The sequence below is a fragment of the Balaenoptera acutorostrata genome, chromosome 17, assembly GCF_949987535.1.
Source record: "Balaenoptera acutorostrata chromosome 17, mBalAcu1.1, whole genome shotgun sequence".
NCBI lineage: Eukaryota > Metazoa > Chordata > Mammalia > Artiodactyla > Balaenopteridae > Balaenoptera > Balaenoptera acutorostrata.
This window is the reverse complement of record NC_080080.1, coordinates 65,948,721-65,962,847: the sequence shown is the minus strand read 5'-3', so window position 1 is coordinate 65,962,847 and position 14,127 is coordinate 65,948,721. Positions and strand designations below refer to the sequence as shown.

Sequence of the window (14,127 nt, the reverse complement as noted above, 5' to 3'; positions counted from 1 at the left end):
ACACACCTATGTAAATAAAAACATACCCAAACAATACTGTTCAACAAAACACAAAAATACATTCATGGCCAAAGACATTCCTTAGACAGGGTGCTTCCTGGGGGTAATAACATGAGACTTGGGGTGAAGAGGAAAATAAAACAGGAGAGGGACCTTGGAAAGATCCATGATGAGGCATTTAATTGATTCACACGTTGTACTGGACATCAAAAGAAAAAGGACATATATGATGGAAGCATTTTTGCAAATCTCAAAAATAAATGTAATAAAACGCTCACATGATAGTCACTGGGGTGACTGTATCGATTTTACATTTATTACCATCATCGGCAAACAAAAAATACAGAAAAAACAGACGCTACATATAGTAAAATTCATGCATAAGGTCTATTCATTTGGGCCTCATCTCAAAGTGACATCAGGTGTGTCAGGAGCAGCAGGAAGGTGGGGGGATTTATTCTGGTGGGAACAGAGCACACAGGGTTCCACCCACAGAGTCGTCCAACACAAAATATACCAAGTGGTAGGACCTAATACGATACTTCATTGTCTAATGCATTTCCCTACTGTATAATTATTAAGCAGGAATCCAGTATTGACATTTGTATTCTAGCTTAATAGTTACATGTATTACTCCTTATCATTACAAATGTGTGTTCTAGCAAATTAGTTTTCTACCCATTCAAATAATGTGAGGTAAAGTCCAACCTGAACTTATTAGCAAGGATATTCCCTGTACGTAGTGACTGGTAAAAAATATGAAGAGAGATAGAAAAAGAGAGTCTACCTTTCCTATAGAATACAGGAACCATGATTTCACATATAGTGGAATCAGAATCATATTTCTGCTTTTTCCTCACTCTTGCCAAATTGGAATTTAGACTCAGTAAGTCATGTAACCCCCGCCCCCCGTCGGAAACCCCGTTGCAGGCTGGGATAACTAATGCTAAGGGCTGTGTGGTTTTGCCTTTACTGCTCTCCGTACAGAATTCCATTTGCTATTCCTTTGTTCTAACTGCTGTTTCTTAAACCTGTCTTGAAAAGAACTGTGGTAATCTTCATCCTCTGTCTCAGAGACGATTTCCATCTTCTGAGTGATGAGTTTAATAAGCTCATGCTGTTTTTCCAGAAGAGAACTGAGATCCTTCAGCCTAAAAGGACATACATTTCATGAGTTTCTTTTCAATCATCCTTTCAGCCCTCGAGTGCGGGAAGGCCTGTGTACTCAGGTGTTCTAGGTCGGATTAACTGTGCCCAGGTTGGAGCCTCCTGGTAATCATGATCCTAAGAAATACATACTTTTAAAGTTTAAGTGATTTTTCCCAAGCTTACACTGTTCATTCATGGCTAGTTAATCTTTGTTCCCATTTTAAAGAGTAAAACACTGTTGCACAGAAAAGTTCAGCAGCTTGCCCAGGGTCATACAGTTAGTAAACAGTTGAGTAGGTCTTTGAATGCAGGTAAATGAACCCTAAAGCCCTCAGGCTTGACCACTGTACACTACATAGCTTCTCCAGGGATCCTCAAAGCTTCCAGAGTTTTGATGTAAGAATTCAGATGGCTGATGAAGAATGCAGTTTAGGATACTGATTGGCAAACTGATTTGTCAATAGCAGCAAATCAGTTATTGGGTCTAAAAAAAAGATTCTCAATATACTAGCCACATCAGTCAATTAAAGCCTGACAATATAGATAAATAAACACAAATATACAATATAAACTTATACTATGCGTCATTGTTAAGAGTTTTAAATTTTTCAAATACAGATGAAAGGAAGCATACATACCGGTACTTTTGCTTCATTATTTCTGTTTCTAAAGATGTATCAACATTTGGTATTTCTTGTCTCACTTCTTGGGTGCAAAAGAAATAATGAAATACACCACGCTATGGGATAAAAGATTAATAGTTACGCAGGTAGAACTCAGTTCAGGAACTACTTCTTGAACGTGTGCCGTGATTCAGCTACTGAGGCTGGCATGCTAGCACAAATATTCAGACACAGCCATGGCCCTCAAGGAGCTCACAGTCTCTTAAGAGAAATAGACAAATGCAAAGAGCTATAAAATGAAGTCATGTATGTTATACTAGAGGAAAGTACAAGACATATAAATAATATAGGGGAGTAAAACTGGAATGGGGGGTTGTTTAGGAAAAGGTGTAACAGAACCATTTTATATTTTCTCATGAAAAACGTCCATCATGAGTGGTGGTATTCCACACAGGATTAGTTGTTAGTTCTCTAAAACTGCTCTGCACCATTATCCAACACAACTGAATTTCACATGGGGACATTTCTGAAATGCAATTTCAATATATTTTTTTTAATTTAGTGTCTTTTAAACCATCAGCGGACTGGAGAGGGTCAAGGGCAGGTGTGAAATGACTAGGAATGAGGAAGTTCCAGCCATCCAGGCAAGAGAAGATGGCCACTTGCACAGGCCACCTGGTAAGTCAAATGGACCAAATGTGGGACTGCCTGGGTGTGAGGGGGGAGAAAAGGGAAAGGAGACGACAAGGACGACGTCTTGCACAGGCAGATGAATGGAGGTGACCGTCAATGAAATAAGACAGTCTGGAGAAGGACGGCGCTGTTTCACTCTCCCCCTGTAGGGGATGTCGGGAGGAAGTGAAACAGGAGGGGCGGAGCTCATGAGTGTGTTTTGCATGAGTATGTTTTGAACACGTGGAATCTGAGGTACATTGAAGACGTACCAGGGAAGATGTCAAGTAGACAGTTGGATACAGGGGCCTGAAACTCAAGGAGCTCTAGGCAGGAGAATCAACTGCTGAGCTTTCTGTGTTTCAGTAGTGACTGCAACGGTGGGTACGAGTGAAATCAAATAGGGAAATAGTTTAGAGCAGAAGAAAGCCTAGGTTCATACTGAGATCGACTTTATCATTTTATGACTACACAATGGAAAATTAACCTATGAAGAACTCAGAAAGAATTAGCATCCAGTACTTTCAACTCTTAGTATACTCCCTTTTCCATTATAATGCAATGACCTTGCTTAGTCTTTGTATGTCCTCTATAATGTATACTCTCCTTTTGTGTGTATATATGTACCTGTGTATATGTACATGTGTGTTCTAGATACGTACACATACACATCTGCACACATGTCAGTGACATGTGACTAGGAAACGCAAGTGAAGTATACCTACACTGTAAGAAAAGATCCCTAAGGGTATGGCTGGCCCACCCCCCCATCTGCTCTCACAGTGGTGTGGTATATATTTAACAAAGAGGCTGTGGACGAGCCACGTGGAAGACAGGACTACATGTCTCCTTCCCATTGATCATTACCAGGCACCCTTGGGGATAACACGATGAATGAATGTTAAGCTCCATCACATTATTTATGTCGATCTTTGTCACATGTACTTACTAACAGCCCTTCACCATATCTGGGTCTGTTGGGATACACGACGGTGGATTTCTGATCGACTTTGTGTAGGAACCAGAGCGGCAGCTTCTTTTCCAGGCTGGTATGAAGTTCCACCTAAAGTGCATTGGGGATTTATTGAAAGGAATCATTGATAAGCCCCTGGAACCCGTACACGGCAGGGAAGCAGTCGTCGGCACAGCGCACTGGAGACTGAATCCCGTGTCCCAGCCTGTGCACAGGCAGCCGGGCCGGCCCAGTTTCCTTCACCCTGAGCTCGAGCTTGCTGTCACCTGCCCCCACCTCTCACTTCCTCCACCGACAAGACAGGGGCAGCCGTCTGCCATCGGGGGCCAGCTGTTTAAAGAAGGGATTCCATTTAAGTCGCAGACGTTTACTGTTCGGGGACCGTGACCAACACTGGGCGTGTCAAGCAGAAGAAGACTGAAGCCACACCCTCGGGGCGCCACACTCCACAACGCGCACAACCGCAAGGTGTGGGTGGAACGATGTGCACCGACGACAGGGCAGAGGGGGAAGTGCTGAAGTGGAGGGATACAGAGGTCGGCAGGGAAAGAAGGAGAGTCTAAGCACATCCAAGAGGACCTGATAAACCTTTCACGCTGTGCTATCAGGTGCCAAACGGTTTATCCATGACGCACCTTGAGGATAATTTCTGGTTTCAGAGATACAAACTTTTGTTTAATGTTTTCACCTTGACTTATTATTGAATTTAATTCTCATATTTTCCACTTTTCTTTTTGTTTGCATTTGCCAAATTTATCTTTGATTCTCTTCTTAGAGCCCTTTGTGTCCGTTGTTTAGCTACGTTTAATATAATGACTGTATAAGTGAGATTTTTCTTTCTAAGACCATAGGCTTTTTTAATATATGGGCATCTAAGTGGTTGATATTCCTAAATGGTGTGATGGTAAGAACTGTCCTGACCACACTGTATAAAACTGCAGCCCCCCTCCCACATAGCACACTCCCTAACTTGCTTCCCTGGTATTTTTATAGCACTATCGCCACTTAACATTATGTTAGTTCCAGTTTCAAGAAAAGCTATATTTTCTTATATCTTATTAACAGTTCCAATTAGATGTTTTGAGTAATATAATCTTCAGGGGTTCCTCTTCCCCTGGGTCTTTAGGGCAATATTCCTTCCCCTTGCCATACACATTTTCAGAGGTCACATGCACTTACTCCAGCTCGACTGAGAAGGATTTATTCAACCCTCGTGTTTGCCGACAGATAAAGCACATGGTGTGTCTTAACCTTGTTCGTTCTCTACATAGGAGCTGCCAGACTACCTCTCTCAAATACGGTCCTAGCGAGGATGGCAGGCAGAGCCCAAAGTCTAATCGTGGTGGGTCCAGTGGGATGCGCCCAGCATAGCTCCTCTGGAAGGGAGCATCTTCACCTCTACTACCTGGTGGGTCTTCCATGTTGAAGGGTAAGAAGCACTCCGTGGGTTTCCTTTCGTAATATGCAGCATGTATTTAAATGTTTGTGGATGTCTACGGCTGCCAGCCTGCTCTGGGAAATGGGGAAACTAGTGTTAAAAACTAACCAAACAGCTCCAAGCCCCTCAAGATACTCACAACTCCTGTACTTGAGGAACTGACACTTCACTTCGTGAATGCATCTCCCAGCAGCACTGTCTCAGGGACCTTTCTGGCCTCACTTGTGTTTGAGATGATTTTGTGGGAAGACTAAATCTCCCTGTAGGAAATGCACTGCTGCCCATCGTCTTATGCCACCGGTTCTGACGTGGGCTCAAACTTCGGTTGTTAAGTCTGATGTAGAGAGTTGTACATGGATAGAGAGTTGCTTAAAAAGCAACTCAGGGAAGAAAGGAGAATGGCTTCCTGGTTTTCTAGTCAATACTATTATTGACCCAAAACAAGAAACAGATAACATGGAGGTACTTGCTTTGCCTGCTTCCCTTGGCGGTCTCTGCGCTGTTTGGTTTCGGGGAGCATTATCAAATCTCATATGGGACGGTGCTTTCCAAATCAACGGCACTGACGCTGCACCTCAGCATGCTTCCTCCAGGCAGTTTATCTAGTGCCCTTGCTCATACTGTTCTTTTTATTTATTTCCCCTGGTATTTTCAGGAGTCATCAGTTATGAAATGCTGCTGACATGCCAGCCGAGAGCTTAAACATCCCTTCTCCTCTCCTGTCCGCCTACCTGGAGTCCTGCACTCCATCTTTGTTACGGCGATAACCAGTCCGTAGCTCTTCCTTCCTGCAGTCTTTCCCCACTAAACCAAGAGAGTAACAGGTCCTCTTAAATGCCACTTTCATTCTGTTCCCATTCTTTGGAAGGGCTGATAATAACTTTCTAGTCACTAACAAAATAACTTGAAGCACTTCATCATTTACTGCCCTTTCTTTCCAAGCTAAGGTTCTTCTTTGTTCGCTGTTTTTGAGTAAAGCCCCCTCTATCATCTGGAGCAGCCTTATCCCCCTCTAAGGAGCCATCCCTCCAAGCCAGGAGGCCCCATCACACCTCCTTAGCCATTTCCCCTGTTTTGCCTTCGGCCCTTTGCTCCTGCTGGGTGCCCCCTTTCTGGACCGGCCTCGCAGCCCTTCTAAATCCCACTATCTTTCAATGCCCAGCTCACATCCCAATTCTTCCACGCAGCATTTCCTTAGTTATTTTTACGCTGATTTTCTGTACCTGACATTCTAACCATTTAATTCATGTTCTTTAATGTTCTAAGCTCTCTGCATGATATACAGCTTAGTCACAGAGTTTAGAGTTTAAGGATGGTTCTAAGTTGACTTTGATATTTTATACTCTGAATGTTTAGTTGGTGTGCTAATTAGATTGTTTTGCTTATTAAAGTCAAAGATCACATCCCTTTAATTCCTCTGGGTTCTCATGCTAAGTTGCACTGTGCTTTGTACATCCCATGTACTGGAGCAATTTTTTAAGGTAAATATTTGCTAACATATAGCTGAATAAGTAACAGAAGAGAGCAGTGTGACCAAGAAAAGTGAAGACTGAGGAGAAAGTTATATCTTAGCATGAATTTTTTTTCCTTTTGAACTGGCCTAAGTTCCTAAATGTATATATTCAACTGGTTGTCAGATATTTCTGAAACATCAAATATTCCCATTCAGATTTGAAATTGAAAGGCAATGCAATAAGAGCACAGAAATAGCTTTCTGTCCTGTAACAGGAAACTACCTCACAAAATTCAGTAGCCAAAGATCTATCCAGGAACCTTGACTCTAGGGAATTTTACATCAAATTGTCTAGAAAGACGATTTCTAGGGAACACAATCTCATGTATGCAGTTAACACTTCAATATAGCACACGCTGGGAGGACCCTGTAATTCTGTGCCCAGAATATCAAGCGCTCCTTTGAACAGTTTGGCTGTCAGGAGACAGAATGCTTCACCTGTGATGTTCTTGGTCCGGCCTCTAACTACCTGGTTGGCCACATGCTGACATAAAAAGAGGCTCAGGCAATTTCCCAATTTCTCTGCCGAGATTGCTGTGGGAAATCTTCTTCATGACGGTTGATTCTCTGACCCCAGCAGGGACATCAGAGAACATGCATGACCTGCACACTGCGGTGCTTCTCAGGACTAAGACAGCACCCGTATTCAATAACTGTGTTCTCAGAAACCAGCAGTGATATATTTGAATAATTAGGGTGGTGCTAATTTCAGCAAGTGATAATTAAATATAACACCTACCTGCATGGCAATCCTCTTCAACAATGCATGCTTCTGGACCTCAGCAATGTCACCAACTGCCAAACCAATCTGAAGGACAACACGGCAGTGAATCACTCTTGGTTTAATGGCTCACCTCAAAATACACTTGTAGTCTCTCTGGCTACAGTCAGGGAGTGGGCATGACGTTCACCAGCAGTGGCCTCAAAACACTGTGCTTACACACCTTACAGAAAACTGCGTCACATCAGTGGGTCCAGTAATCATAAGTATTATCATGAAAAGTGAAGGCACACAAATTAATCTGCACTTCATCTTATCTTAAAATGAAGTTATTTTTGGAGAGGACAGGGGTGATGTGATATCAACTAGGATTGGTGTAGCCATGAAACATGGTTGCAAACTCCAGGAGTTTAGCACCCAAGGTAAACAAGAGTGACTTGACAACATGGAAAAGCTAAAACATTAACCTGAGGGAATGGAAGGAATGTATATCTTCCATTTGTTTGGGAGGAACAGGTACCCTTTCAGGGTAGGTGAAGCTCTGGTAAAGTCTCCCTCTAGAAATCCATGGCTAGGTAGAATTAGGTGGAGGCAAGCTGTCAGCTCAGTTCTACTGAATCCGAATTAAATCAGCTATGTTCACTCATTCTCTCATCACTTGTTAGCAACTTAGTACCTGTCTATGCTGAACCAGCCTCCTGCATGCTGCAGTCGGAGAGCAAAAGCCAGTCCCTGCTCAAGGAGCTCAAAGTCAAATAAACGCCCCGAGAGAAGGGCTCTGTCTGCCCAGGTCACCACCATATGCCCAGTGCTTAGAACAGAGCAGGGCACATGGTAGGTACACAAATTCACCGCTGAGTGAATGACCAGTGAAAGAGTATATTCCAGGGCATGCACACTAGCACTGAGAACCATTTAGATAGTCAGCAAGTAGGTTTTATTTGGCAGGATAACGGTTGTTTTAAATTATTAATTTGCAAGCCTTTAGATGGGCATTCTCTCTAGTTTATATCGGCCCCCATCAGAACCAGCTGTCTCATAACTGCTGCTTCACACATTTAAGATAACTTGCCTGGGCTCAGAGGATATCTGAGCCCATGAGTCAGTTATTAATGTTGGATCGTAGTTAACATTTACTAGATGCTTTTCATGTGCCAAGTGCTGTTCTAGGTGCTTTGTTTTAGCTCATTTCATCCTCACAACAACCTCGGAAGTAGGTTTTATTGCTATCTTTCTCTGATTTGTGTCCTCAAAACTATGAAAACACAAGGAAGGGGCACTCGATTCAGACTAAGGGTGCTGGAGGGCGGAGGGAGTTGGTTAAGAAAGTCTGCCCAGGGGAGATGATGCTTGAGCTCAGTGGTGAGAGCTTAGAGTTAACCCAAGGTGGGCGGGCTCTCCAGGGAAATGGACAGCCCATCCGGACCCCAGGAGGCAGGAAGGAAAGCCTTGCACCCTCAGTGAATGTGCACGTCTGGGTAAATCCTGCTCAAAGCGGGGAGAGTTGGGTAAGATCTGGGTAAGATCCAGATTACGAGAACCTGTGCATGCTATGATAATGGGTTTAGACTGGATTGAAGTTTTTGGAGAATCATAGAAAAAATTCTTGGAAGAGACACTGATAAACCCAGCTTTTCATTACGAGAACATCACTCTGGCGACAATTTGCAGGAAGGAACAGACAGAGAAGTGAGAGGAGATAGAAAGAATCTTCTGTCCTGCAGCAACTCGGATGAGGAGCCAGGAGGGTGCAGGCCCATAAAAGTAGGTGTGAGAGGCAACTTTTATTGAAAGAACTGAGGAAAGGGGGCGGGGGTGGGATGATTTAGAACATCTTCCAATGATTTGAGTCAGAAGACTGGGAGTTGCTACTGAGAGGCAGTAGCAGAGTTTGAAGGAAGAACACTGTCAGTCTCGGCTCTGCTGGGTTGGATTTTCCTCTGGGAGATACAGGTAGAGCTGCTCCACGGGCGCTGGGTTTAGCGGCTTGAGTTTGGCACCAACCTGTACTTCCGCTGGGCCTAATTCTCTTCTAGATAATCATCTCCCCAAACATAAGAGAGGAAGTGGGCTTTATATCATTCTTTATTAGTCTTAGGGCCATCCTTTATCTTTCTAGGTCACCAAAAGAAAACTCTGAAGTTGTATCAAGTATGTGAATCAAAACATTAAGTAGTCTGTATTTTTTTTTCTTTCCGTCAGCACTGCCTAGCAAAGTCTCTGCTGCAGTCAGATTCACAAAAAATGTACTGAACGTGTGCTTGTCCATTTAAATATTTGTTTGTTTATCTATCTATAAATATGTATTTACATGGACAGGCACACATTCAGCACATTTTTGCCGGGAAAGTCTCCCCATGGACCTGGTGTTAGGATGTACTTCTGCCTGCATCAGCCAAGATGCCCGTGGCCGGAGCAGGCTCTCTGTGGAAGGGAATGCTTGTGTCTCCTGAAGGCATCCAGCCTCTGACTGGCTCAGAGGTGGCAGCTAAAGGCTGCAGATGCCCTCTGCGTGAGCGACTCTTCCCCACTTGAATCTCCGAATTTCAATGAGAAATTCGAGGGCAGAGATGAGGTCTTAATCCTTCACTCCATGAAGGTCTCGGCCTAAACTGTGACCCCCAGCCCAACCCCAAAGCGGCACACACCATTCATCATTATGTCCTTATTCTACTTCGTACTTCTTCATGGCATTTAACACCCCCATGACATCATGCTACATATTTATTGGTTTACTACTCAACTTCATGACTAGTTTATAATCATGTCAGGACTGGGCGTTGGTCTGTTTTGTTCATCACTGTTGCACCTGGATCAGTGTCTGGCATTTAGTAGGTTCTCGGTAAATACTTGCCAAGTGAATGCATCTTTGCATCCGCTGACCTCACACTACCGGGCATGCCCCAGGCACTAAATGAATGTTGAATGAATGAATTTTATAGTAGTCCCCTCTTCCCCTTCATGAAGGGAGACTAAAGAGGCTATAAATCATTATCATTATTAAACGTCCCAAATGATCAGCCAACAGAAAATACAAGGATAAATTACTCACAAGTAAATTCATGAGGACAATTGGAACGAACATGGTGAACACAATAAGGTGTGCAAAGGACAGAAGTGGATACGCCAATTCATTTCTCAAATACGGTTCTAAGAAGGCATCGTGATAATTGATGTCTCCTAGCATCATGCTGAAGGTCTGCATTATAGAAAGCAACGGAGAGCTGAAAGCATCCTGAGAAAAGAAAGTAAGGTGAAAATGAAATGCAAAATGCATATAATGAAAAAAATGTTTCCTGGAGAGTGAAATGATAAAAATCACATTTAAAATACTTTTTTTTTAAGTCATAAGAATATAGCTACTGAAATACAGTGATAAGAACTACTAATAAACTGGAGGTAAAGTCATCAAAAACATCTTTTCTGCACATATAACAAATCATCATGCACTAGACATAAACTTTTTTGACAATGGAAAAAGAGTCATTGAGTAAGAACATACTTTTTCCTGTAATGAAAATCATGTGAATGCTATTATATCAGATAAAAAAATATTCGAATATTGTTAGGGTATTATGAATTTTCTACACCATTAAGATTTAAGTATAAATATGTATCCCCAATATTCACAGCAACAAAATCAATGGCTCATGCAAATACCTCACCTGTATACTCAGGAGGACGTAAAAGCTGAGTCCAAAAGCCACAAGAAGGAAGACAAACACAACTGTAGATTTCAACAGCGTTTTCATGATCACCTCCAACATCACGATAAAAATTCCACAATTTTCAAATCTAGGGACATTTTAACAATTACAGTATTTATTCACTTTCCTGCTCAGACTGTATTTCACTCAGTGTCATTAGTTATCAGGCACCAGGTACTAGGTTTCACAGATGAAATAATCAAGGCCGGTAACTTTCAAAAAGAGACATGAGAATTTATGAATAGTCAAGTCTTTATTTTCGAACTGTCAAACTGCTTTGTTTCTTTTTTTTTTTCCGTCTTTCTAATGTTTATCTTGAATTGTTTGTCCACTTGACCACTGGACATTACTTCAGCCAAAGTAGGAGAGAAAAATCAGAGCGTTCCAATATCAAGTAATGCTACTAAACGCTTGATGGAGTAGAGAGAGGCGTTGTCTGATGCATCCAGGGGAGATGGATTCAATGAGCTCACGTCCCCGAGGGCACCTATTCCTGGGCACAGGCCTACGTTCACCATCCCCACCACTTTCTGAGGTTTCTCTTCTCTCCCCCAGCTACCAACACTGTGAGACTTTCGGGTAGATAACAGGTGTGTCACCTGCCACTAACATGTACTTTTCCTTCAGCAAAGACATCTTGTTATAAGGGGGACTCACAAGATTTTAAAGCTGAAAAGGACGTTAGAGCTCTCAGAAACTCGAAGATGTCCCAGAGATGTCTAGCAACTCACTAAAGTCACTGATGGTGACAAAGCCCGGGGGGTGGCAGTACCTGAACCCATCTTGAAGCCTCTTGCCCTCCAGGCCATTGCTTCTCCCCCCATCCCGTGTCCTCTCCTACATCCCCAGAGCAGCGTGCTCATGACGCAGCAGTGCAGACCACACGGTGGGAAAAGCATGTTCCTGGAGATGGAAGGACTGAGGGGAAATTTCTGCATCCTGACTTAACTAGCTGAGCTCTCCAGCCAGTCACTTATCTCAGTGCTTCAGCTTCTCTGAAACACTGCGAGTAATAATATTTACCCCTTGTATCATAAAGGTTATGTGAAATAACGTATTGAACTCAATTTAGCGATTGCAGGAGGTAGTGGAGCTTAGCCCTTATTTCCCCTCCAGGATTAGATTTGTTGGGCTTACTTTTTCTCTTATGTCATTATTACTCCCCATACCTGTCACTTCATTTTGATTGTTTTATCTGAGATAAATGCTCACCAAACTACCAGGTAAAATAAGAATAACCAATACTTTTACTCCCATTTCCTTCCCACATTTCATCTACATTTGTCTAGACCAGTGGTTCTTGATCCAGGGTGATTCTGTGGCCCAGAGGATGTTTGGTAATATCCGTGGAGACATTTTTTGCTGTCACACTGGGGAGAGGGGGTTGCTACCGGTGTCTAGGGGGTAAAGGCCAGGGACGCTACTAAACATTCTGCAGTGCACGGGACAGCCTCCCACAACAAAGAATTATCTGGCCCCAAATTTCAATAGTGCCGAGGTTGAGAAACCCTGGTCTACCCTCTGAACTCCAAACCTTCCTCCCCTTTTCCTTAATAGTATACAAAAGATATCTTCACAGTCTAAAACAATTGGAAAAGAAATAAGCCAGTGATAAACTCATGATACTTATAATAGTTCTTGTTTTGATATTAAACCTGCCTAAAGGATGTACAAGTCATTCAAGCTGGTTTTACCTCTGAAGATACAATAAGAAGTTCATCCAATAGAGGTATATAGCAATTGCTCCACATTGCCACTGCACATAAGCTGGTATACTGACGAACAAGGGTGACACAAAAATGATGCTTGTTGTGTAGATAATCCATTCAACTGCATTGTTATTATCCAAAAAGTAATTCCTTTTCTGGGGTTGAAAAGAATGAAGAATTACCACATGTAGAGACTAAGACCTGGCATCTTATGGATGGTTATATATATGTAACCAGTAACAAAATTTTTCTGGCATTGCAGCTGGAGAGAAGTTTATGCTTGGTATTTCCGGTCTTTACATTCATCAAGCTGTGTGGTTTTATTCTGACATATACTGTTTCAATAATAGTTTAGCAATTAATTTATGTTCTGCACATTAAAATATTTGCAACTTTAGAGATATAAAACGTATAGTGTACCTGTTGGAAAATTTGGGCCACTTCCTTGCAATATCCAAATATACTTGATAACAAGACTAAAATCATACAGGTATTTATAGTATAGGAATTCTGAAACAAAAAAGGGTGAAAGACAAACAGTTATGAAGGATCTAAAATAAAACACTTTTCTTCATAATTTTCACTATTAAATATTTGTTTTTCTTCGATTTCATTTCTACAAGCTGTCCATTTTTGCTTTAAACAGAAAATCATCGTGATGCCAATATAAAGACAACACACTCATTTCATAATGTCTTTATTAAGAGAGGTTGCCAATTGAATTCTAAAGGAATACAAATCTGTAGATCTATATAATTTTAACTGTGATAAAATACACATAACAAAAAATTTGCCATTTAAAAAATTTTACATTTTACACATTTACATTTTAAAATGTACAATTCTGTGGCATTAAGTACATTCACAATGTTATGCAACTCTCACTATTACGTAGTTCCATAACTGTTTCATCACCTCCAAATGGAAACCCTATCCCCATCTAAGCATCACTCCTCTCTTCCCACAATACCTGGCAGCCAGAAATCTGCTTTCTTGTATACCTATTTTAAAGCTTTATACTTCAGCATCCAAGCTAGCCTCTCATACATGTCAATTCCCTTTAAGTTAGTTTACGAGCTCATTTACTGACCTTTTTATTTATATTCCCTCTCATTCTACACAGGATTTTAGGAGGAATTGCTACATATATGAATTCTATAAGCTATTTGTATTAAGCAAAGTCTTGCTATTTCAGATTTATTATGAGGTTAGTATTTCTAAAGAAAAAAGGCCACACTTTTGAAAATCCTTTATTTTAAAAAGTTGAAATATAAAAACCAATTGAAAATACCTTGGTGTCTAATATTTCTGAATGGTCACTAGTTTCATTGATGATTCCAGTTGAGTTGAAAGCCATACCTGGTCTGATACTGACAACAAGAAAGGTCATAGGCAGGAGACCAAGACAGTAAGATCCTAGGTTCATAACATGGGCTCTAAACCCATAAGCCAACCTACAAAACATAAACAAACCATAATTGAGTAATTTCAACGCCAAATATTTACTTAAGATGCCTGCAGAAAGAGTAGTTATAGTCTCTCCTGGAAATGTATCTGATAAATTCACTGAACTTTAAAACCAAGAAGATCTTGGAACTCACCTTTTTCATTTTCAGAAAAGG

General features: G+C 41.6%; 1 protein-coding gene across 1 annotated transcript in view; it reads right to left on the bottom strand.

Annotated features, from left to right (window-relative positions):
* Positions 1-946: 946 nt before the first annotated feature.
* The window catches only part of TRPA1 (transient receptor potential cation channel subfamily A member 1), a 59,214-nt gene continuing 46,033 nt past the window's right edge, over positions 947-14,127 (bottom strand). The window contains exons 20-28 of the mRNA XM_007185124.2: positions 13,797-13,959; positions 12,926-13,015; positions 12,491-12,660; positions 10,755-10,884; positions 10,142-10,324; positions 7,108-7,176; positions 3,394-3,507; positions 1,788-1,888; positions 947-1,151 (exon numbers count right to left, since the gene is read on the bottom strand). Of these exons, the coding sequence (XP_007185186.2) occupies positions 947-1,151; positions 1,788-1,888; positions 3,394-3,507; positions 7,108-7,176; positions 10,142-10,324; positions 10,755-10,884; positions 12,491-12,660; positions 12,926-13,015; positions 13,797-13,959 (1,225 nt within the window). The remainder of the gene's footprint in view (positions 1,152-1,787; positions 1,889-3,393; positions 3,508-7,107; positions 7,177-10,141; positions 10,325-10,754; positions 10,885-12,490; positions 12,661-12,925; positions 13,016-13,796; positions 13,960-14,127) is intronic.